Source organism: Fundulus heteroclitus, chromosome 3 (assembly GCF_011125445.2).
Source record: "Fundulus heteroclitus isolate FHET01 chromosome 3, MU-UCD_Fhet_4.1, whole genome shotgun sequence".
NCBI classification, from domain to species: domain Eukaryota; kingdom Metazoa; phylum Chordata; class Actinopteri; order Cyprinodontiformes; family Fundulidae; genus Fundulus; species Fundulus heteroclitus.
In genome coordinates this window covers 42565092-42589994 of record NC_046363.1, presented here as the reverse complement: position 1 = coordinate 42589994, position 24903 = coordinate 42565092, and the positions used below count along the sequence as shown (strand labels likewise).

At 47.1% G+C, this 24903-nt stretch overlaps 1 protein-coding gene across 2 annotated transcripts in view; it reads left to right on the top strand.

Annotated features, from left to right (window-relative positions):
• ndufaf6 (NADH:ubiquinone oxidoreductase complex assembly factor 6) overlaps nt 1-24903 on the top strand; it is a 45994-nt gene that overhangs the window by 15410 nt on the left and 5681 nt on the right. For both annotated transcript variants that reach the window (XM_036135446.1, XM_036135447.1), the window contains exons 7-8: nt 19575-19676; nt 24679-24735. In XM_036135446.1, the coding sequence (XP_035991339.1) occupies nt 19575-19676; nt 24679-24735 (159 nt within the window). The remainder of the gene's footprint in view (nt 1-19574; nt 19677-24678; nt 24736-24903) is intronic.

Sequence of the window (24903 nt, the reverse complement as noted above, 5' to 3'; positions counted from 1 at the left end):
CCCTCCTCAGCGTTCCCTCATCAACGTTCCCTCCTCAACGTTCCCTCCTCAACGTTCCCTCCTCAGCGTTCCCTCCTCTGCGTTCCCTCCTCAGCGTTCCCTCCTCAGCGTTCCCTCATCAACGTTCCCTCCTCAGTGTTCCCTCCTCAGCGTTCCCTCCTCAGCGTTTCCTCCTCAGCGTTTCCTCTTCAGCGTTCCCTCCTCAGCGTTCCCTCCTCAGCGTTTCCTCCTCAGTGTTCCCTCCTCAGCGTTCCCTCCTCAGCGTTCCCTCCTCTGAGTTCCCTCCTCAGCGTTCCCTCCTCTGCGTTCCCTCCTCAGCGTTCCCTCCTCAGCGTTTCCTCCTCAGCGTTTCCTCTTCAGCGTTCCCTCCTCAGCGTTCCCTCCTCAGCGTTCCCCTCCTCAGCGTTTCCTCTTCAGCGTTCCCTCCTCAGCGTTCCCTCCTCAGCGTTCCCTCCTCAGCGTTCCCTCCTCAGCGTTCCCTCCTCTGAGTTCCCTCTTCAGCGTTCCCTCCTCTGAGTTCCCTCCTCAGCCTTCCCTCCTCAGCGTTCCCTCCTCAGCGTTTCCTCTTCAGCGTTCCCTCCTCAGCGTTCCCTCCTCTGCGTTCCCTCATCTGCGTTCCCTCCTCAGCGTTCCCTCCTCAGCGCTCCCTCCTCAGCGCTCCTCCTCAGCGTTTCCTCTTCAGCGTTCCCTCCTCAGCGTTCCCTCAACGTTCCCTCATCAACGTTCCCTCCTCAACGTTCCCTCATCAACGTTCCCTCCTCAACGTTCCCTCCTCTGCGTTCCCTCCTCAGCGTTCCCTCATCAACGTTCCCTCCTCAACGTTCCCTCCTCAGCGTTCCCTCCTCAACGTTCCCTCCTCAGGCTTCCCTCCTCAGCCTTCCCTCATCTGCGTTCCCTCCTCAACATTCCCTCCTCAGCGTTTCCTCTTCAGCGTTCCCTCCTCAGCGTTCCCTCCTCAGCGTTCCCTCCTCAGCGTTCCCTCCTCAGCGTTTCCTCCTCAGCGTTTCCTCTTCAGCGTTCCCTCCTCAGCGTTCCCTCCTCAGCGTTCCCTCCTCTGAGTTCCCTCCTCAGCGTTCCCTCCTCAGCGTTCCCTCCTCAGCGTTTCCTCCTCAGCGTTTCCTCTTCAGCGTTCCCTCCTCAGCGTTCCCTCCTCAGCGTTCCCTCCTCAGCGTTTCCTCTTCAGCGTTCCCTCCTCAGCGTTCCCTCCTCAGTGTTCCCTCCTCAGCGTTCCCTCCTCAGCGTTCCCTCCTCAGCGTTTCCTCCTCAGCGTTTCCTCTTCAGCGTTCCCTCCTCAGCGTTCCCTCCTCAGCGTTCCCTCCTCAGCGTTCCCTCCTCTGCGTTCCCTCCTCAGCGTTCCCTCATCAACGTTCCCTCATCAACGTTCCCTCCTCAACGTTCCCTCCTCAGCGTTCTCTCCTCAGCGTTCCCTCCTCTGCGTTCCCTCCTCAGCGTTCCCTCCTCAGCGTTCCCTCCTCAGCGTTCCCTCCTCAACGTTCCCTCCTCAGCGTTCCCTCCTCAGCGTTCCCTCCTCAGCGTTCCCTCATCAACGTTCCCTCCTCAACGTTCCCTCCTCAGCGTTCCCTCCTCAACGTTCCCTCCTCAGGCTTCCCTCCTCAGCCTTCCCTCATCTGCGTTCCCTCCTCAACATTCCCTCCTCAGCGTTCCCTCCTCAGCGTTCCTCCTCAGCGTTTCCTCTTCAGCGTTCCCTCCTCAGCGTTCCCTCCTCAGCGTTCCCTCCTCAGCGTTCCCTCCTCAGCGTTTCCTCTTCAGCGTTCCCTCCTCAGCGTTCCCTCCTCAGCGTTCCCTCCTCAGCGTTCCCTCCTCAGCGTTCCCTCCTCTGAGTTCCCTCCTCAGCGTTCCCTCCTCTGCGTTCCCTCCTCAGCGTTCCCTCATCTGCGTTCCCTCCTCAACATTCCCTCCTCAGCGTTTCCTCCTCAGCGTTTCCTCTTCAGCGTTTCCTCCTCAGCGTTTCCTCTTCAGCGTTCCCTCCTTAGCGTTCCCTCATCAACGTTCCCTCCTCAACGTTCCCTCCTCAGCGTTCCCTCCTCAGCGTTCCCTCCTCAGCGTTCCCTCCTCAGCGTTTCCTCTTCAGCGTTCCCTCCTCAGCGTTCCCTCCTCAGCGTTTCCTCCTCAGCGTTCCCTCCTCAGCGTTCCCTCCTCAGCGTTCCCTCCTCAGCGTTCCCTCCTCTGAGTTCCCTCCTCAGCGTTCCCTCCTCTGCGTTCCCTCCTCAGCGTTTCCTCCTCAGCGTTTCCTCTTCAGCGTTCCCTCCTCAGCGTTCCCTCCTCAGCGTTCCCTCCTCAGCGTTTCCTCTTCAGCGTTCCCTCCTCAGCGTTCCCTCCTCAGCGTTCCCTCCTCAGCGTTCCCTCCTCAGCGTTTCCTCTTCAGCGTTCCCTCCTCAGCGTTTCCTCCTCAGCGTTTCCTCTTCAGCGTTCCCTCCTCAGCGTTCCCTCCTCAGCGTTCCCTCCTCAGCGTTTCCTCTTCAGCGTTCCCTCCTCAGCGTTCCCTCCTCAGCGTTCCCTCCTCAGCGTTCCCTCCTCAGCGTTCCCTCCTCTGAGTTCCCTCCTCAGCGTTCCCTCCTCTGCGTTCCCTCCTCAGCGTTCCCTCATCTGCGTTCCCTCCTCAACATTCCCTCCTCAGCGTTTCCTCCTCAGCGTTTCCTCTTCAGCGTTCCCTCCTCAGCTTTTCCTCTTCAGCGTTCCCTCCTCAGCGTTCCCTCCTCAGCGTTCCCTCCTCAGCGTTCCCTCCTCAGCGTTTCCTCTTCAGCGTTCCCTCCTCAGCGTTTCCTCCTCAGCGTTTCCTCTTCAGCGTTCCCTCCTCAGCGTTCCCTCATCAACGTTCCCTCCTCAACGTTCCCTCCTCAGCGTTCCCTCCTCAGCGTTCCCTCCTCAGCGTTTCCTCCTCAGCGTTTCCTCTTCAGCGTTCCCTCCTCAGCGTTCCCTCCTCAGCGTTCCCTCCTCAGCGTTTCCTCCTCAGCGTTCCCTCCTCAGCGTTCCCTCCTCAGCGTTCCCTCCTCAGCGTTCCCTCCTCTGAGTTCCCTCCTCAGCGTTCCCTCCTCTGCGTTCCCTCCTCTGCGTTCCCTCCTCAGCGTTTCCTCCTCAGCGTTTCCTCTTCAGCGTTCCCTCCTCAGCGTTCCCTCCTCAGCGTTTCCTCTTCAGCGTTCCCTCCTCAGCGTTTCCTCCTCAGCGTTTCCTCTTCAGCGTTCCCTCCTCAGCGTTCCCTCCTCAGCGTTCCCTCCTCAGCGTTCCCTCCTCAGCGTTCCCTCCTCTGAGTTCCCTCCTCAGCGTTCCCTCCTCTGCGTTTCCTCTTCAGCGTTCCCTCCTCAGCGCTCCCTCCTCAGCGCTTCCTCCTCAGCGTTTCCTCTTCAGCGTTCCCTCCTCAGCGTTCCCTCATCAACGTTCCCTCATCAACGTTCCCTCCTCAACGTTCCCTCCTCAGTGTTCCCTCCTCAGCGTTCCCTCCTCAGCGTTCCCTCATCAACGTTCCCTCCTCAACGTTCCCTCCTCAGCGTTCCCTCCTCAGCGTTCCCTCCTCAGCGTTCCCTCCTCTGCGTTCCCTCCTCAGCGTTCCCTCATCAACGTTCCCTCCTCAACGTTCCCTCCTCAGCGTTCCCTCCTCAACGTTCCCTCCTCAGGCTTCCCTCCTCAACATTCCCTCCTCAGCGTTTCCTCTTCAGCGTTTCCTCTTCAGCGTTCCCTCCTCAGCGTTTCCTCCTCAGCGTTTCCTCTTCAGCGTTCCCTCCTCAGGCTTCCCTCCTCAGCCTTCCCTCATCTGCGTTCCCTCCTCAACATTCCCTCCTCTGAGTTCCCTCCTCAGCGTTCCCTCCTCTGCGTTTCCTCTTCAGCGTTCCCTCCTCAGCGCTCCCTCCTCAGCGCTTCCTCCTCAGCGTTTCCTCTTCAGCGTTCCCTCCTCAGCGTTCCCTCATCAACGTTCCCTCATCAACGTTCCCTCCTCAACGTTCCCTCCTCAGTGTTCCCTCCTCAGCGTTCCCTCCTCAGCGTTCCCTCATCAACGTTCCCTCCTCAGCGTTCCCTCCTCAGCGTTCCCTCCTCAGCGTTCCCTCCTCTGAGTTCCCTCCTCAGCGTTCCCTCCTCTGCGTTCCCTCCTCAGCGTTTCCTCCTCAGCGTTTCCTCTTCAGCGTTCCCTCCTCAGCGTTCCCTCCTCAGCGTTCCCTCCTCAGCGTTTCCTCTTCAGCGTTCCCTCCTCAGCGTTTCCTCCTCAGCGTTTCCTCTTCAGCGTTCCCTCCTCAGCGTTCCCTCCTCAGCGTTCCCTCCTCAGCGTTCCCTCCTCAGCGTTCCCTCCTCTGAGTTCCCTCCTCAGCGTTCCCTCCTCTGCGTTTCCTCTTCAGCGTTCCCTCCTCAGCGCTCCCTCCTCAGCGCTTCCTCCTCAGCGTTTCCTCTTCAGCGTTCCCTCCTCAGCGTTCCCTCATCAACGTTCCCTCATCAACGTTCCCTCCTCAACGTTCCCTCCTCAGTGTTCCCTCCTCAGCGTTCCCTCCTCAGCGTTCCCTCATCAACGTTCCCTCCTCAACGTTCCCTCCTCAGCGTTCCCTCCTCAGCGTTCCCTCCTCTGCGTTCCCTCCTCAGCGTTCCCTCATCAACGTTCCCTCCTCAACGTTCCCTCCTCAGGCTTCCCTCCTCAGCCTTCCCTCATCTGCGTTCCCTCCTCAACATTCCCTCCTCTGCGTTCCCTCCTCAGCGTTCCCTCATCAACGTTCCCTCCTCAGCGTTCCCTCCTCAGCGTTCCCTCCTCTGAGTTCCCTCCTCAGCGTTCCCTCCTCTGCGTTTCCTCTTCAGCGTTCCCTCCTCAGCGTTCCCTCCTCAGCGCTTCCTCCTCAGCGTTTCCTCTTCAGCGTTCCCTCCTCAGCGTTCCCTCATCAACGTTCCCTCATCAACGTTCCCTCCTCAACGTTCCCTCCTCAGTGTTCCCTCCTCAGCGTTCCCTCCTCAGCGTTCCCTCATCAACGTTCCCTCCTCAACGTTCCCTCCTCAGCGTTCCCTCCTCAACGTTCCCTCCTCAGGCTTCCCTCCTCAGCCTTCCCTCATCTGCGTTCCCTCCTCAACATTCCCTCCTCAGCGTTCCCTCCTCAGCGTTCCCTCCTCAGCGTTCCCTCATCAACGTTCCCTCCTCAGCGTTCCCTCCTCAGCGTTCCCTCCTCAGCGTTCCCTCCTCTGCGTTCCCTCCTCAGCGTTCCCTCATCAACGTTCCCTCCTCAACGTTCCCTCCTCAGCGTTCCCTCCTCAGCGTTCCCTCCTCAGCCTTCCCTCATCTGCGTTCCCTCCTCAACATTCCCTCCTCAGCGTTCCCTCCTCAGCGTTCCCTCCTCAGCGTTCCCTCCTCAGCGTTCCCTCATCAACGTTCCCTCCTCAACGTTCCCTCCTCAGCGTTCCCTCCTCAACGTTCCCTCCTCAGGCTTCCCTCCTCAGCCTTTCCTCCTCAGCGTTCCCTCTTCAGCGTTCCCTCCTCAGCGTTCCCTCCTCAGCGTTTCCTCTTCAGCGTTCCCTCCTCAGCGTTCCCTCCTCAGCGTTCCCTCATCTGCGTTCCCTCCTCAGCGTTTCCTCTTCAGCGTTCCCTCCTCAGCGTTTCCTCTTCAGCGTTCCCTCCTCAGCGTTCCCTCCTCAGTGTTCCCTCCTCAGCGTTCCCTCCTCAGCGTTCCCTCCTCAGCGTTTCCTCCTCAGCGTTTCCTCTTCAGCGTTCCCTCCTCAGCGTTCCCTCCTCAGCGTTCCCTCCTCAGTGTTCCCTCCTCAGCGTTCCCTCCTCTGCGTTCCCTCCTCAGCGTTCCCTCATCAACGTTCCCTCATCAACGTTCCCTCCTCAACGTTCCCTCCTCAACGTTCTCTCCTCAGCGTTCCCTCCTCTGCGTTCCCTCCTCAGCGTTCCCTCCTCAACGTTCCCTCCTCAGCGTTCCCTCCTCAGCGTTCCCTCCTCAGCGTTCCCTCCTCTGCGTTCCCTCATCAACGTTCCCTCCTCAACCTTCCCTCCTCAACGTTCCCTCCTCAACGTTCCCTCCTCAGGCTTCCCTCCTCAGCCTTCCCTCATCTGCGTTCCCTCCTCAACGTTCTCTCCTCAACGTTCTCTCCTCAGCGTTCCCTCCTCTGCGTTCCCTCCTCAGCGTTCCCTCCTCAACGTTCCCTCCTCAGCGTTCCCTCCTCAGCGTTCCCTCCTCTGCGTTCCCTCATCAACGTTCCCTCCTCAACGTTCCCTCCTCAACGTTCTCTCCTCAGCGTTCCCTCCTCAGCGTTTCCTCCTCAGCGTTTCCTCTTCAGCGTTCCCTCCTCAGCGTTCCCTCCTCAGCGTTCCCTCCTCAGCGTTCCCTCCTCAGCGTTTCCTCCTCAGCGTTTCCTCTTCAGCGTTCCCTCCTCAGCGTTCCCTCCTCAGCGTTCCCTCCTCAGCGTTCCCTCCTCTGAGTTCCCTCCTCAGCGTTCCCTCCTCTGCGTTCCCTCCTCAGCGTTCCCTCATCTGCGTTCCCTCATCTGCGTTCCCCTCCTCAACATTCCCTCCTCAGCGTTCCCTCCTCAGCGTTTCCTCCTCAGCGTTTCCTCTTCAGCGTTCCCTCCTCAGCGTTTCCTCTTCAGCGTTCCCTCCTCAGCGTTCCCTCCTCAGCGTTCCCTCCTCAGCGTTTCCTCCTCAGCGTTTCCTCTTCAGCGTTCCCTCCTCAGCGTTCCCTCCTCTGCGTTCCCTCCTCAGCGTTCCCTCCTCTGCGTTCCCTCATCTGCGTTCCCTCCTCAGCGTTCCCTCCTCAGCGCTCCCTCCTCAACGTTCTCTCCTCAGCGTTCCCTCCTCAGCGTTTCCTCCTCAGCGTTTCCTCTTCAGCGTTCCCTCCTCAGCGTTCCCTCCTCTGCGTTCCCTCCTCAGCGTTCCCTCCTCAGCGTTTCCTCCTCAGCGTTTCCTCTTCAGCGTTCCCTCCTCAGCGTTCCCTCCTCAGCGTTCCCTCCTCTGAGTTCCCTCCTCAGCGTTCCCTCCTCTGCGTTCCCTCCTCAGCGTTCCCTCATCTGCGTTCCCTCCTCAACATTCCCTCCTCAGCGTTCCCTCCTCAGCGTTTCCTCCTCAGCGTTTCCTCTTCAGCGTTCCCTCCTCAGCGTTTCCTCTTCAGCGTTCCCTCCTCAGCGTTCCCTCCTCAGCGTTCCCTCCTCAGCGTTCCCTCCTCTGAGTTCCCTCCTCAGCGTTTCCTCTTCAGCGTTCCCTCCTCAGCGTTTCCTCCTCAGCGTTTCCTCTTCAGCGTTCCCTCCTCAGCGTTCCCTCCTCTGAGTTCCCTCCTCAGCGTTCCCTCCTCTGCGTTCCCTCATCTGCGTTCCCTCCTCAGCGTTCCCTCCTCAGCGCTCCCTCCTCAGCGCTTCCTCCTCAGCGTTCCCTCCTCAGCGTTCCCTCCTCAGCGTTCCCTCCTCAGCGTTCCCTCCTCAGCGTTCCCTCCTCTGCGTTCCCTCCTCAGCGTTACCTCATCTGCGTTCCCTCCTCAACATTCCCTCTTCAGCGTTCCCTCCTCAGCGTTTCCTCCTCAGCGTTTCCTCTTCAGCGTTCCCTCCTCAGCGTTCCCTCATCTGCGTTCCCTCCTCAACATTCCCTCCTCAGCGTTCCCTCCTCAGCGTTTCCTCCTCAGCGTTCCCTCCTCAGCGTTCCCTCCTCAGCGTTCCCTCATCTGCGTTCCCTCCTCAACATTCCCTCCTCAGCGTTCCCTCCTCAGCGTTCCCTCCTCAGCGTTCCCTCCTCTGCGTTCCCTCCTCAGCGTTTCCTCCTCAGCGTTCCCTCCTCAACATTCCCTCCTCAGCGTTCCCTCCTCAGCGTTCCCTCCTCAGCGTTCCCTCCTCAACATTCCCTCCTCAGCGTTCCCTCCTCAGCGTTCCCTCCTCAGCGTTCCCTCCTCTGCGTTCCCTCATCAACGTTCCCTCCTCAACGTTCCCTCCTCAACGTTCTCTCCTCAGCGTTCCCTCCTCAGCGTTTCCTCCTCAGCGTTTCCTCTTCAGCGTTCCCTCCTCAGCGTTCCCTCCTCAGCGTTCCCTCCTCAGCGTTCCCTCCTCAGCGTTTCCTCCTCAGCGTTTCCTCTTCAGCGTTCCCTCCTCAGCGTTCCCTCTTCAGCGTTCCCTCCTCAGCGTTCCCTCCTCAGCGTTCCCTCCTCAGCGTTCCCTCCTCTGAGTTCCCTCCTCAGCGTTCCCTCCTCTGCGTTCCCTCCTCAGCGTTCCCTCATCTGCGTTCCCTCATCTGCGTTCCCTCCTCAACATTCCCTCCTCAGCGTTCCCTCCTCAGCGTTTCCTCCTCAGCGTTTCCTCTTCAGCGTTCCCTCCTCAGCGTTTCCTCTTCAGCGTTCCCTCCTCAGCGTTCCCTCCTCAGCGTTCCCTCCTCAGCGTTTCCTCCTCAGCGTTTCCTCTTCAGCGTTCCCTCCTCAGCGTTCCCTCCTCTGAGTTCCCTCCTCAGCGTTCCCTCCTCTGCGTTCCCTCATCTGCGTTCCCTCCTCAGCGTTCCCTCCTCAGCGCTCCCTCCTCAACGTTCTCTCCTCAGCGTTCCCTCCTCAGCGTTTCCTCCTCAGCGTTTCCTCTTCAGCGTTCCCTCCTCAGCGTTCCCTCCTCTGCGTTCCCTCCTCAGCGTTCCCTCCTCAGCGTTTCCTCTTCAGCGTTCCCTCCTCAGCGTTCCCTCCTCAGCGTTCCCTCCTCAGCGTTCCCTCCTCTGAGTTCCCTCCTCAGCGTTCCCTCCTCTGCGTTCCCTCCTCAGCGTTCCCTCATCTGCGTTCCCTCCTCAACATTCCCTCCTCAGCGTTCCCTCCTCAGCGTTTCCTCCTCAGCGTTTCCTCTTCAGCGTTCCCTCCTCAGCGTTTCCTCTTCAGCGTTCCCTCCTCAGCGTTCCCTCCTCAGCGTTCCCTCCTCAGCGTTCCCTCCTCAGCGTTCCCTCCTCAGCGTTTCCTCTTCAGCGTTCCCTCCTCAGCGTTTCCTCCTCAGCGTTTCCTCTTCAGCGTTCCCTCCTCAGCGTTCCCTCCTCTGAGTTCCCTCCTCAGCGTTCCCTCCTCTGCGTTCCCTCATCTGCGTTCCCTCCTCAGCGTTCCCTCCTCAGCGCTCCCTCCTCAGCGCTTCCTCCTCAGCGTTCCCTCCTCAGCGTTCCCTCCTCAGCGTTCCCTCCTCAGCGTTCCCTCCTCAGCGTTCCCTCCTCTGCGTTCCCTCCTCTGCGTTACCTCCTCAACATTCCCTCCTCAGCGTTCCCTCCTCAGCGTTTCCTCCTCAGCGTTTCCTCTTCAGCGTTCCCTCCTCAGCGTTCCCTCATCTGCGTTCCCTCCTCAACGTTCCCTCCTCAGCGTTCCCTCCTCAGCGTTTCCTCCTCAGCGTTCCGTCCTCAGCGTTCCCTCCTCAGCGTTCCCTCCTCAGCGTTCCCTCATCTGCGTTCCCTCCTCAACATTCCCTCCTCAGCGTTCCCTCCTCAGCGTTCCCTCCTCTGCGTTCCCTCCTCAGCGTTTCCTCCTCAGCGTTCCCTCCTCAACATTCCCTCCTCAGCGTTCCCTCCTCAGCGTTCCCTCCTCAGCGTTCCCTCCTCAACATTCCCTCCTCAGCGTTTCCTCCTCAGCGTTTCCTCTTCAGCGTTCCCTCCTCAGCGTTCCCTCCTCAGCGTTCCCTCCTCAGCGTTCCCTCCTCAGCGTGCGGCCGTCCAGCTCTGCGGAGGCCTGGCAGCGAGCGAGCCGCTCGGTTGATTGGGCCGTGTTGGAGGAGGGACGCAGCTCTGAAGCACCGGACCCCCCCAGTGCTTCCCCCCCCCCCCCCCCCCCTCGATATTAACATTCCGTCCGGCAACAGCGGCGCCGTATCTCGCTGAGGATATTAACTGGACTCTGCTCTGATACGTTGTTGTGACATTTCTGCCAAAGTCCTTCAACAACAACTAATGAACATGAAGGGGAGGAAATGTTGTTCGGCAACTATGTTTGTCAAACATGACACAACTGGATTTGAATCCTCCGGGGGAAATAACGCCACAAACACTTTCCATCCGCCCAGCGTGAAACCAGCTGCTGAGGGCTGGGGGGGGGGGGGGGGGGGGGGGGGTATTCAGGCCGCTGTTTGGAGCATGCAAGCTCTGCCCTCTAAAAATCCTCTTATGCAAAGATGATGCTTTCTGAGCGCGCCCCTCTGCTCTGCTTCCAGAAGAGGGCGCTGCAGGTGTGTTTAAACGCCCGGTCCTGCTTACAGACCAGTAAAGTAAAACCAGAGGAAACGTTAATGAGATCTCCTCGTTAAAAGATGGGAGTAGTGGGTTCAGGAAGCAGCAGGGAGACAGAGAACAGATGGGACGTTTCTCTAGTAACAGTTGACTGATTCTAAATAACAGACGAGCTGAGAAGTGAATAAGAACAAAAAAATACCGGCATGAGGATCCACACTTATTGAAACAAACTTACTTTGAGTTTTTCTTCATTTGTCAGTTCCTGCCTTAATGGTTTTATGCTTTAGAAAAGCTGAACTTAATCGTTGGAAAACAGTTCAAGTGGCGTTCACCCTTCATCTCTGAACACTCATAAAACCCTTAAACACTAGTTATGTTTCAGCATGTAGAGCAGGGGTCTCAAACTGCAGCGTCCTGCGACGTGGAGTCGTGTTTCTGCCTCAAACACACAGTTTGGTCTTTAGAAAGACTCCAGAACATGATCGCATGCTGAGACATTACTTTTAAGCCACAAAGGTTCAGGAATGTTGGACCTAGAAGTTGGAGTTTGAGACTCTTTGCTGTAGAAAATCAACCAAAATGTGAGAAAACCCCCCACAAATATCTTAGAAATTTTGATAAAAAGTTATTTAGATAATGCAGCACAAATTTAGACTTGCGCTGATTATTTATGTGTCCATATTCCACACGGACTATAATCATATAAATATACTCTTGACCTCAATAAAATTTTATTTCTATAGCTCAATTCATGACGCATATCATCTCAAGGCTCTTTCCAAAGTCAGACTCCATCAGATCCTCCAGGTTGGTCAGAAAGTTTCCTCTCTAAGGAAACCCAGCAGGTTGCATCAAGTCTCTCCAAGCAGCATTCACTCCTCCTGAAAGAGCGTAAAGCCACAGTGGACAGTCGTCTGCATTGTTGATGGCTTTGCAGCAATCCCTCATACTGAGCATGCATGAAGCGACAGTGGAGAGGAAAACTCCCCTTTAACAGGGAGGAGAACCTCCATCAGAACCAGAACCAGGCTCAGTGTGAACGCTCATCTGCCTCCACCCACTGGGGCTTAGAGAAGACAGAGCAGAGACACGGAAAGCACAGAATCTCACATTGACCCAGGAGTACTTTCTATGTTAGATGGTGATAGCTGAAGGATCTGCCTCCCATTCTACTTTTAGAGACTCTAGGAACCACCAGCAGACCTGCAGTCTGAGAGTGAAGTGCTCTGTTAGGAACATACGGGGTAATCAGAGCTCTGATATATGATGGAGCTTGATTATTAAGGGCTTTATACGTTAGAAGAAGAATTTTAAATTCTATTTTTGATTTAACAGGAAGCCAATGAAGGGAAGCTGAAGGTTTCAAACTGCATTTTGTGGACTTCCTGATAGCAAAGACTGACAATCCTGATGATGCGCCTTATAATCTGGTGTACCGTATGGGTCAAAAAATACGAAAACTTGTAATTTTGTGTATCACATTAAATTGCAACAAAATACAATTTTCTTTTAAATAAAGTCACACAATATGATATATTAAAGGGTCATGAATACTTTTGCGAGGAAGTATTAATGCTGGCAGCCTGTTTTTGGGATCAAACAGCTCCTAAATCTTCAGACTTTAGTACCAGCCAGCTCTACAAAACCACTGCCTCTTTCACTGCAAGCCCATTCTTTATTGTTTAGAAACTTCATCTTTTTACCTTTTTAAAAATATATATATATATATATTTACTGCACAGTCAGAAAAGTTATCAGCAGGTCAGACATTTACACGTTTAATGAAGTGGTTCTGCATGAAGAACTGGGTGAGGTGTTAGACAGGCGTGTCGTTTAAGAGTTTTTGGTTTAAGAGCATAAATGAGCATTTCTCAAGTTATGTTTCATTCCTTTTTTAACACCGATTCATGATCTGCGGGAAAGCAGCAGCTTGAGCCAATTTGCTGCTTGGTGTGTCCCTTTCTGACGTGTCTGCTGGGAGCTGCAGGTGTGAAATGAGGCACATCGGGGCTCCATGAGAATGTAGCTCTCAGCCGGGGCATCGTTGGCCGTATGCCGTCGTCACATTTTATGTCCCAGACAATACCGGAGCTGAGAACTCACCCTCTGGTAAAAAGAGATGGACAATGTCTCAGCTCTATAATTATTTTTTTATTGGAGATTTGCCTGGAAATGTGAATCTATTTGTACAAATTAATTAGAGCTCTCCCTGCGAGACGTGTGGGCATTTATTTGTCATTTTATCTACCAGCTTTATTACCGTACACCTGCAGAATATTTCCATTGCTCCATTTGTGTGCTGTCTTGAAAAGAAGTAGAAATCAAACCGGCAACCATGAGTGAACGCTGCAGGTATTTTATTTAAAGGCCGATCAAATCTGATTTTGCGTTTGCTACAGTTTAATATTCGCTGGGATGATCAGATGATTCAAAGCGAGGACAACGGTGCTCTCTATTAGCTTTGCAGTTACAGAAATGATGTTTTTCCTCCGTTTGTTGAATCATTTTGCTGTTTTCCTCCTGCATTGTATATCTATATTTTTTTCTTTTCAATACCCATTATTATCTGCTTATTATCTGAGGGAGCGCCCCGGCAAATTTACGTAATCTAAGAGGAACAGGGGGAATTGTTTTTTAAATGGAGATCACTATGCTGGATTCAAAGATGAGGGCAGATTTCTTCACTGGGACATATTATGTTAAGACGTAACAGCAGGGAAAATCTTCATTAACCTTCAAATTTATTATCAGTAAATGTATTTCTAACGAGGGTATTAACATGACATTCATTAAGTAATCCCAAAATGCAAAGAAATCAAAAGAATTTAGTCCATAATAGGGTTGGACGATAATTCAATAACAATATATATCGATCGATAGACGTATATCGATGCTAGAAAAAAAGGGTCAATAAAAAGTTCAATGGAATAAAAGTTTTCCTTCCTTTTGCATTCTAGCCTATCATGTAGGTTAATATTACAGTCATTACATCCTCCCAACCAATCACAACACAGACCCAGGAACTAAGCTCCGCCCCCTTCAAAGAGTTCAGAGAGCACGCGTTCTTTTTAATTTTTTAAAAACTTGCAGTTTTGGTAAAAAGTTGGTTAAATAAAGGGTTGAGTTTAAATTCAGTGTTTATGTTCTGTATCTAAAAATAGGTTGCTAAGCAGCAGCATAAAATGGCCAGGGCTGCACTTAAAATATATGTTTTGAATTTGTTGATAGTTATCGATATTGATCAATATGATTTCTATTGTTATCGATATGCTTTGTTTTCTATATCGCCCAGACCTAGTCCATAAATTATATGTTTGATAAAGTGAAATGAATTGCTTAATTTGTGAAAAGGCATTTTTCAACGATGACAACTTCTAAAAGCATAAATAGAAACAAGTGAAGAGCATCGCTTATGTGGGATTTTATCCACTCTTTCACATAAATTGAACAATCCACCGAAGTTTCAGCTTCAGAGTCTTATCAACCATATCAATCTATCAAACTTCATTTTCCTCTGCAGCTTTTATTTTATTTCACTTTATTTAATCTTACTGAGATACAGGATCGCCTTTACAAGGGAAATCGGTTTTATCTGAAAGAACTATGATATGCTGGATATCATGTGTTAGTGTTACAGGTGGGATGTGCTGCTGATCCTCCTCTCATTGTGACGAGTGTAGCGTCATTCAAAGAGTTAAACTTTGGTCTCATTTCATCCAGACTGTATTCTCCCGTGGCTTTAATGTGCCTTTTCTTCAGCAGTGGAGTCTTGTGTGGTGAGTGTGCATCGTTAGTGTTTGACTGCTTTATTCATCGCTGTCAGAGGAGAAATTATACCTTTCTAAAGCTCCAAAGGCTCTTGGACAGATCTTCTGATTATGTTCTTTGCTCTCATGTCAGAAATCATCTGGTTGTATCTCTGTAACAATTGTCTTTACTCATTCTGAAGACATCTTCTTGTCGTGATGAGAAAGCTCACTGTAGGCCATCCATTAGGACTAAACAAGCTGATATTAACGGTCGCTGAAAGGTTTCTTTCTAAATACTGACAGATTTCAGCTGGTTTCTTGGCTTTCTGCCTTTTTTTGTTCAGTACTTATTGTCTGCGTTCTTTTGCTTTATTACAAATAATCTATGGATACTAATGTCCTTGCATGTGTGTTATTTAGGATGTTACTGATATGACTTTCATGCTACTGGGCCCTTTATATTAGTGTATTTTTTAGGAAAACTGTTGACGTGTTGAATACTTATTTACCCCGCTGCAGGTTTCATCTCGTTATCTCTTCTCAATCGTCTTACTTAAAGTAAAGATCTGTGTAAAAATGCTTCAAACTTGCACTCTGACATATTATCAATCTACTTTATTTTCTTATTCTCAACACAGACTTTGATGTTTTTGCATTTTAGTGGAAGGAATGTTGAAATAGTTATTCTCTATTTGAATTTATGAATTCAGACAACTTCTTTGGATGTCTTTTGGATTTTATTGGTTCAAGTATGTCAAAAAAAAAAAGAGGCGGCAAACTGAATTTTAAATATTTTCCGTTATGATCTGGTACTTATTGACTGATGTTTTGAAAAGTATTTATATTGTATTTCATGTGAATATTGCGGCACTTTGAAAAGTAGTCAGTATAAATGATGAAACTGAAGGTGAAATCATTTCACACACTTTCCTTCTCTGACGGCGACACTCGTGAAAATCCTCCTGCTTGCAGAGATGTTCCAAAGCTACTTCAAGCACTTTTTTTTATGTTTGTGCTTATTTTTGTCTTGTCATTGTCAATCTTGTCCGTGTACTTTGATGTAAGGAGCATTTTAAGACAGACACACCCTCACATGCCCTCTCTCTGTATAAAGATTCGTCCTACTTTGAGGAGACTCTCTTTCATGCGCTGCTTCTCTGAGTCTTATCTGCAGAGTTTTGAAGACGTTGGCTCAGGGAACTGTGAGGACCTTGATAAAATCAGAAGCTTTTATCACAGGAGGATCATGAAACACTGCCTGCGCTTCTGGCTTCAGCATAAAACCGAAAGGAAGATTGATTTATGTCCAAGCTTGGAAAAAGTTAGAGGGGTTCTTTCAGAAAATGAAGTGATTTAAAAAAAGAAAAAAAAAAACTTTTCTGTTCTCAAAACACGACTTTTAGCGTGACCAAAAAGCTCAATCTTGATGCTGGGTTTGTTTAGAATTTAGGCTCACGCTTCCATAAGAAAATCAATATTTTTCCCATATTTTATCACACCAGTCCAAATACAGTTTTATTTTTAATTTTTTTAGCTTGGTCTATTTACACCCACACATACCAGTTTGTCCCAACCTACGTCTGTTTCATACCCATAAACAAACCATTTATTACCTGTGTACTTAACCTTTGCAAATCAGTTTATATCTCTTGACAGCAAAGTATTTTATTAAATAATGGGGTGAAACAATCTTAAATGGTAAAATCTCACATTTATTTAATGTAGTTGTGTATTATTTTGTTCCTGCCCCCTTTTTTTGTCCTTAAACTGGAAAGACAGATCTTGTACTCTTAGTTAACAAGAAGGAGATTGATTATCATTCAATTAGCACTTTTATTGATCCTTGCAAGTAAAGAATTCAATTTTACGAAGCTCTCAGCATTCACCCATCTGTTTAAATCTGTTCTAAAGAGACAAAAAGAAGAAACTCCGTTATACACCAGTGTTTTCTGTGTGAGATGTCACACCACAGTTTCTCACAGGAAGGTCCCAGGAAACCTCCGGTTGGCTCCAGTGAGCCGATTTAAAGAATGTTAACTCCAAAACTAGACCTTCAAGCTAAGGGAGAATTTCATCCTTATCCACATTTGGCACCTAGAACCTTCTGACCCCCCCCCCCCCCCCCCCAAAGCTCCCAGCAAAGTAAAACTGATTCAAACATAAGCAGGGGGTGGATACTTTCGTCAGGTCATTCAAGGTGATAAAGAGAAGTTTCTTTAAAATTTCCTTTAACAGGCCCCCGATCAGTCTAGAACAAACTCTTGCTAAAGCACATTTTTTAAATAAATTAAAATTGTTTATTGGAATCGCACGACAACCTGTTTTCTCTGGAGAATGAGCAGATCGTGGAGAAATACTCAAACACCAGGCGCGGTTTCATTCATTAACCTGACTCTCACCAGATGGAATTGGCTCCACACCTTCGTCTGGGATCTATTTCAGAAGGAGGGGCCTTATCAAAAATCCTTACATATGATTGGATAAACCACCTGTCTGTCATCTTTACTGACACGCTTCTTCAACCACTCAGCGTGATGCCGACGAGAGCGACGCAGGGAAAACCAAACCAGAACATCCGACATCATGGATATTGTCCAATGCCGCTAAATGACCGATGTCGGTGTTCTTTTAAAGAATTCCCCGTATTCTTCGGACCATAAGGCGCACCGGATTTTAAGGCTCATTAAAAATTCTTCCCATATCACTCTGCCCCTCCGCGGACACACATACTACCTGAGCAGGAGAGCTATCCAGGCTATAAGCGCTGATCTGTTCTCTCCTCCTCTTTTCCTGCCACAGAAAATGAGCCTACTCTGGGCACACAGAGGGAGAGAGAGTGGCTAAATTGTTTAAAATGAACTCAACGCCGAAAACATCCAGCCAAGATTTTAACGTTTGATATCTGTTATGCGTAAATATCCCCCACTAACTTGTTAAACCCCTTAGGGAGACTTTTCAGCCGCAACGAACAAGGTCCGGTCAGCGTGAAATCACAGACTGTATGGCCGAGTAATAACGCAGGTCTCTGAGCTCATCTGCTTAACTGTGCTTCTGTTTTAGATGAAGCCACTAAAGGAGCTACTACTGCCATTACCCTTTGCCTCACATAGAAAGTACTCCTGGGTCAATGTGAGCTTCTGTGCTTTCTGTGTCTCTGCTCTGTCTTCTCTTAAGTTTAGTATAAGTTGTGTTACGAGTATGTACGCACAATGTTTGCACATTCAGCTGTGGGAAAATAAAGAAAACCACATGTTATAGGGCTACTATGTGGGATTTTCTAGTTCCGCGCCTTGCATAATATCTCTGCGCACCATGTTATAAGAGCAAAAAAGAGCTTTTTCCAAACATTTTAAGACTAATCCAGTTGCCAAAGATGAAGCATGTCATGGTGACACTGTTGTCAAGTTCCCATTTTAATCCTTTTTTATATGCGAACAAGCAACCTAATCACCTAATCAACGTCAAACACCTTAAAGTTAATCCAGAATCTCTAAGATGTTGATTTACTTTTTTTCTTCACTAATTAAATGTAAGAGTTTGGGTAAGTTTCTTATTTTTAGGTTATTTCCTATGAAGAACAAAAAAATAAAAAAACACCCTGTATTTTCTCTTTTTTTTATTAAAACAATGTGATTTACAACATTATTCATCAAGTCCTACATGTTTTCGTTATAAAGTATGTCCCTAGATATTTTAAGATGGAGTTTAAATGGAGGTTTAACCACTTTTCTGGGACTCGCTGGGGTGCCAAAGACATTTCTTGTCAATGAGGGTTTTTTTAATAAGGAATTTATCTTGCATAGTATATTATTGCATAACATTTATTGTTAATTTTAGGATGTAAGGAAAAGTATTTGAGTGTTAACTTGTGGTAAAGATGCAGTTGATGTTTCAGCTTGGTGGCTAAACTAAAAGATCTAGCAATTTGATTAGTAATAAATTTAAGTAAAGGGTGTTTGTCTGGTCATGTGATTGATAGTAATGCAGCAGAGGATTGTGGGAGGTTTAAAGGTACATAGCCTGATTATATGCTTTTAAAAAATAGCAAAAATCGTTTGATCATGATAAAATAAGGTTGTATACACCAAGCTTCCATCTTGATAATGTATTGATTGTCCTTTTTATGGATAAATATAGCTCCAGCACTAGGCGCGATGACCAGATATAAACAGATGTGGCGCCATCTAGTGACAGTATTGCAGAACTATCATAATGCCGGTTTGCTTAATTTATAAATCAATTGTAAATAATGCCAGACTGAGCCTGACCCTCTACAATGCCTCGCAGTACAGCAGCAGCTTGGTGTGAAGCTTCGGCAGGTTTAGCGTCCGCTTCAGTGAACACCAACGTTCAGACTGTATTCCCAGAGACATTCCAGGCTTTTCCCTCTTGGAATCATATATATTTGCACTTTTTTTCACTGGATCTAGAACCATTCATTGTTCTTCATTGTCTCGCTGGGAGATGCTAATAGCTGTTAGCCACTTAACCCCTGCTGTGCATGTGCAGTATGTACTTCGGTTAAAATCGTAAACAAACACGAAAGACTTTATTTACTAACAAGTTGAGGAAATATAAAGCATAAAACACCAAAATAACAATTAATACGCCAGTAGGACATGATAATCTTTCATAAAAACGTTGTATGCAACCAGAGTGAGCTATTAAAAAAACGTATAAATTAAAAAAAGTCAAATACCGTGGCTTTGCACCTTTTAAAGGAGACATATGCTTTTAAATTCTTCCCTTTCAAAATAAAATCATTCAGTTGTGGTCTATTTAAAGTGGAAATGCAATGCTTTGGCCTGAACTCTTCGTCATTGTTTCCCCACAAGCCCCTCTTTTGCCTCAGAGGTTCGTCTGAGAGCAACTCGTTTTGTTGCTGTCTCTTTAAATGCCCTTTAATTTGCATGCCTAAGACCAAATAGTGTGACGTGATTGTTTAAAAATAAAAGTAAGGGAGAACAGTAAACTGAACAGTAAACCGTAACTGAGATAAGTATCGAGTGTAAATGGAACGCAAACTGAACTGAACCGAGCTAGACACAACCGGACCGCGCTAAATGCAGACCAGTTCCATGTGTGGGTTCGGCCCGTTTTTTTTTTCTGGCCCGGTTCTCTGATAACAAAGAGTGCATGAGCAGACCGCGTCATCTCCTTACAGTCAGAAATTTCAGACATTCATAAAAATATTAGCTTCCCTACCATGCCACACGGTTTCCAGAGATGATTCTGCTTATCAGTGTGATGAACCTCAGTGTCTGCTATTGTTTCCTGCATCTGTAAATCCTTATTAGACATTCGTTTGTCTTATCCACGTCCCAAAAGCCGACTTTGTCCAAGCATAACTTCCTGAATGTTACGGGTGCCGCCATTTTGATTTGCTTGATTCCCTCCTTCAATCCCAGAGAGCAGTAGTACCGCAGATCGTCACTAGGAGGCGAGGAAACCAAGGAACCGAGATAGCGTGATGTGTAAACGGCCGTCAGAGCCAAGCTCTGCTTGGTTAACTGATCCAAGCTCGGACTGAGCTCGACATGGATCGGTTTAACAAGGGTAGCGTAAATGGGGCAATAGTAATATCAGTTATCGGCCTAGATTAATTTTGGATGTTGGTATCGGCCCAGAGTTTCATATCGGTGCACCCCTAGCATCTGTGATCTGGATTGTGTCTTTGTTTGTCTCTTTAGCACGGAGCTTCCCAGGAGGACTTCATCCGTGGCAGCCGGGAGAAGAACGTACGAGATGTGGTGTACGACATCGCTAGCCAGGCTCACGTGCACCTTGAACACGTATGTACGGCGCTTACACCGAAACGTGAAAAGGATCTTTAAACTGTTGTTGTCTCAATGTTTACACACATTTAAAAATTGACTGCCCTACTATCGAAACAAACTTGGATAATTCATCTGATTTGGTGACTATCAGTAAAGGAAAAGTGAATAATTAAAACAAACAAGGCAAGTTTCTTAATTTCAACGCGGCTAGAACGTGGCAGATTATTAGAGCGCCTGGAAAAATCCCTGAATGTCAGATTATTGATTGTGATATTTTTTTTAGCTTTGAATAAATAATGAGAGATTTTTGTTGGTAAATTTTGATTGGCTCTTTTAGTTTTTCCATATTAAAAACTTTGCATTTTGACCCAAGAGGCTTCTTCAGTCTGACTAATATTCCATCTAGTAGCAATATTTAACTAAATAATTTTTTTATGTTAATATACGAGTCTTATGACCATTTCAAGTCAAATTAAAGGAACAAATCTGGAGCAGAATCAGGATGTTTCTGTACACTTCTCAGGATTTAACATTTAATTTACAATTAACTCACCTGAAGTAAAGATAATAAGAATTACCAACAGCACATAATCAATAAGATCAAGAGTTATACAGTCTTGATCAAACTAAAATCTATTCATTCAGTATTAAATAAACAAAATAACTCTAAACGTCATTAGTGTGCCATAAGAGGTTACTATAGGAAATCTGTTGTAATTTTTAGAAGAAAAACATAAAATATTTGAAAAAAGTGTATCCATCCACTTTTTGCAAAAGGATCTTCATAGTTGTGAAAAATTATGTAAAAAAGCTTTCCAACCTAATTCAAAAGGTTTTATTGGGACCTTAAACTGGAAAAAAAATCTAACAAAAAATGACAAACTGCTAAAACCTACATTTATTATTCTATCTTTATTTTCATAAAGATAGAATAATAAATAATATAGAACAGTTCGATGTAAAGACTTCCTGCCACGAGAAGTCATAAAAATTGAGCTCTGTACTTACCTGTACGCACCGGACATCCACGGAGTATGTGGGGACCTTTATATGAATGCACTTCTAGTTTAGACATTACAGTCAGGCAGTCTTGTAGACAGCTCAGGGGTCCTATCAGGTAGTGACAGTGTACCGTAATGCTCCTAATATCCATTGAACTGAGCGGCTTCGTTGCTAACCAAAGTCGTACTTTACACATTTTAACAGATTTTTGAGCACATTGTACCACATAAAATCGGTCAGTAAGCACAACTGTCATCATATATAAGACACATCATCAATTTTTTAAATTTAAGGATTTTAAGTGAGCCTTATAGTTGGAAAAACACGGTATATAGCACTTTTAAAACACGACAGCAGTTGAGCAAGGGGCTGTACATAAAGCCTGCTAAGATCTCTGGAACATCACTATAATTTCAAAGAGACATAAAAGTAGCTGCAACAAATAAAGTCCAGGTCATATGGAACAGTGGTCTCATTAAAAGCCAGTAAATAATAGTATGAACAAACTTTAAAACCTGCAGTGAAGGCTGTCTGACCTGCAGATGCAAAGCGTTCCACAGTTGAGGAGCTGTTGCTGTGAAAGGTACGTTGGGTTTTCTGAGATTTATTCTGACCCAAAACCTCCTTAAAAATATAAAATAAAATAGAATATAGACTGGTAGGATACACTTGCCACTCAATGTCATCATGACATTGGGAAGAAACTCAAACTGAAAGCCTGTTAGCATGTTTTAGTTACAGGAAACTGCTGGGAAATTCAAGAATTACTCTGCAAAAATGGATGCAGTTCATGTATTAAATCCAGATTTAAAATTTTTCTTTTTCATGAATAATTTTTGTTCAGTCAAAAACCTAAACGGTTTATACCACAAAAAATACAACAATAATACCAAATTTTACCCGATCAATGTTTATTATTGCTTATAATTAGGTAAATAAATGGGTTGTCAGATCTTTACAAGTTAATTACACAACATTTTATGTGTTTTATGGCATCGGAGAAAAAGAGTGGTCCAAAACATTAATGGAGATGTGCAATTAGCCTTTTCTCTTCATGGCGTTTTATGTCAGGAGGCTTTGAATGCTGCACCAGCTTGAAAAGATTTTCCGTAGGAGGAGACAAAAGACTTTGTGCGATTATCATTTGTTTTAGATGCAAATTCTCGCTGCAGTAATTTCAGCGTTTACTGGGTGTGAATCCTTTACCAAAGCTGAAACTCTGGCTTGGTTCAGAGACGAGACACAGGGAAAAGTTTGTTTCTCTCCCTCCCTGAACATCTTTTTAAGGCTCTTGATGAGCAGAGCCAGGTTTGGTAGTTTTTAAATCACCACTAATGTTTTGGCGTGCTGCGGGTCGCAGCTTGCACCTGCAACACCGTGCAGGAATAAAAACGTCCTGCAAATGTTTTCTGTTTTTCCTATTATGTTGCCCCTTAGAGTTTGCAGCTAATTGGTTTGGAGATGCACGGGTTGATCGCCCCTGATTAGATTAATAAGATGTTCAGCATGTGAGAGTGTCATTCTGATTTCCCGGCGCTCAAGCTGATGTCGCATTTACATCCCCCCGTTTGAACAGTGATCCGATGAAACAGCGACACGTCGTCTTCCTCCAGTTGAACCAGCCTGCAAACCCTTCCTCGGAGCGGCTTGACAAACGCCGTTAGGACCCCCAAATCCCAAATCCAATTATGAATGTGCCAGAACATGTTTGAGCCACAAAAGGCCAAGCCAGTGACTGCCTGGGCCCAGAGGATTTGTTGCTAACTTCCCAAATTCAGACTCCAGCCTACACACCCACAGGTTTGGGTTTTGGTCTTGGATCGATTAATGCAATGTCTTTAAAAAGGGTAATTATAAAATAAAATTGCAAGAATATTTACATCCAAGCTGTATATCTATTACATTTAACAATGCAATTCATCCTGGAAAATACCACCACATTTTACACATTCAGTCCTAAACTTGCCTTCTGGCATTAGAACAATCAGTTTCTATCAACGCATAAATTAGGGAGTAAGCCGTTACCACAAGCCGTTGTTACTCTATTGATTGGAGCTATTAAACTAAATAAAACTTACAAAAATAAAACGTGTTCGTATTCTAATCAATTATCCAATTTGCTTAATTAGGAGTGAGCTGGCAGCGTAGGAATCTAATTCCTGCGCCCCATGTTGAGTCGATTATGAGGTTTTCTTTTGTTGTCCTGCATGTTTTGCAGACTTTCTCCATTACAAACTGTCACAGCGGGGAAAATACTTGCATACTTTATTTGTAATCTAGTTCATTGGCCTAAATCCAGAACTAGGCTTTTGCTCCTCCTGACTCCAACTTGTTTGCACTTGATCAAACTAGGTCAATTATACCTAAATTAGTTTTTACTTCTGGCTGTGACAAATTTGATTACTGCAAATCTTCCAAGAAGAATGGCACTGCTGCAAGGAAGCTAAGGGAAGTCATTTTTGTAGAGTTTGCCAACCCTTTTCTTCGGCAGAGAAAGTGAAGCTGGTCAGAGTTGAAGGGGAAAATATATATGGAGCGAAATATATATGAATCTTAGAAGAAAACAAGTTACAGCCTGGATAATATTTCCAGTACGACGGCCCTCATCATGCAGCGGTTCAGACTGGAGCCCATTTATGTTGGAATAGACCAAAGTCCTGGCATAAATCCCTCTGAGAATTTGTTGCAGGGCTTGAAAATTGATGTTCACACATGCTCTCCATCCAATCTGACAGAACTTGGTCTATCTAGCAAATTTGGCTCCGTTAAGGCTTCAGTCTCTTGATGTGCAAAACTGTTAGAGATCCCGGAAGGCTTGCAGCTGTAATTACAATGAAATGTGGTTCTGCAAAGTATCGACTCAGGGGGTCTGAACACAACGGCACATCAGGTTTTACACATTTTTACTGTTTTAATGGACTTTTCCCCATAACTGATGCTGATTTTCCCCACTGTGGGACTAAAAATTATTATTCAATTTGTAAAACATTTGAAACATTGCATTATTTCCCCTTTACTTCCCAGAAAAATACATTGAAGTTTGTAGGTCTAACATAAAAAGTGTCCAATGGGGTTGAATACTTTTACAAGGCAGTAAAAGTAGTAAAGAGAACTTAGTCATGAAAATCCTGCTGTCTTTAGGGTTGATTAAGTTTGAAATTTAATATGTTTTAGGCTCAGTTTGATTATATTTGGGTATAAATGGAATTTCTTATGTATTTTTCAGGGAAATGTAAGTTAAGTGGACTAGCTAACATTATAGAGCCATAAAACAAGTCCATTATGCATGCATTTACATTAATTTGCATGCATAGCCTTAAATTATGTGTTTTTGCTACAGCCTGCAGGAAAGAAAGTGTCCTGAACAATTCAGCACTTGTTTTTTGATAGATTGTTTATTACAGATGGACAAAACAGCGGTTTATTCGTGCTGCTTCCATTTGTGTCTCTAAGTGATTGAAAGGTCAGCGTTGAGTGCCTCAACAAAAACTAAATCCTCTTGAAATGATCAGGTGCAAAACTGGACTCAAAATGAGTTCAAATGGCAGCAAAAGTACAATAACAATACCTTCAGAAAGCTTAAAGAAATGGTGTTTAAGAGCACTTAAGGCGTCGTCAGAACGTCTGACTCAATGTTTGGTATTCCTCAAATATTATAGCTCCATGCAAGTAGAAACAAACTCAGAATGACATCTTTTCCTGATGTTATTATTAGCCTATCCATTCTTTTTTTAGCTGATATACATTTTTCTGTTTCAACCCTTTAAATACAAAGTTGGCATATCGTACTATTAAGTTTCAGTTTAAATGTATTTATCACCGCTTTTCTTTTACCAATTGAATATATTATTTAACTGATTTTAAAGAAAACATTTTCCATATGAACTTGAATAACAGAAGAGGTTTTACCAGGATAGTCTGAGCAGCGCGGTGTGAACCAAAACGCTGTTGTGGGTGTAATAAATTGGATTGTGGAAGTTTGCTTCATTTTAGTTTATTCTGCTCCTTCCTCCAGGCTCGATCATTTAGCCACGACGTTCCGGCAGCTGCAACCCCGGCCTTCATTCACACTGTAAGTCATTTCTCATCCAATAATGTTCTCCTTCTATTTATCATCACATTTCCATTTTTAAAGCATTATGTGTCAAATCTCTGATGTTTCCTTAAGTAATTCCCCATAAAGTCGACTGTAATGGGATTGCGTCGAGTCATTAACTTGCAGCATTCCTGGATGAGCGGG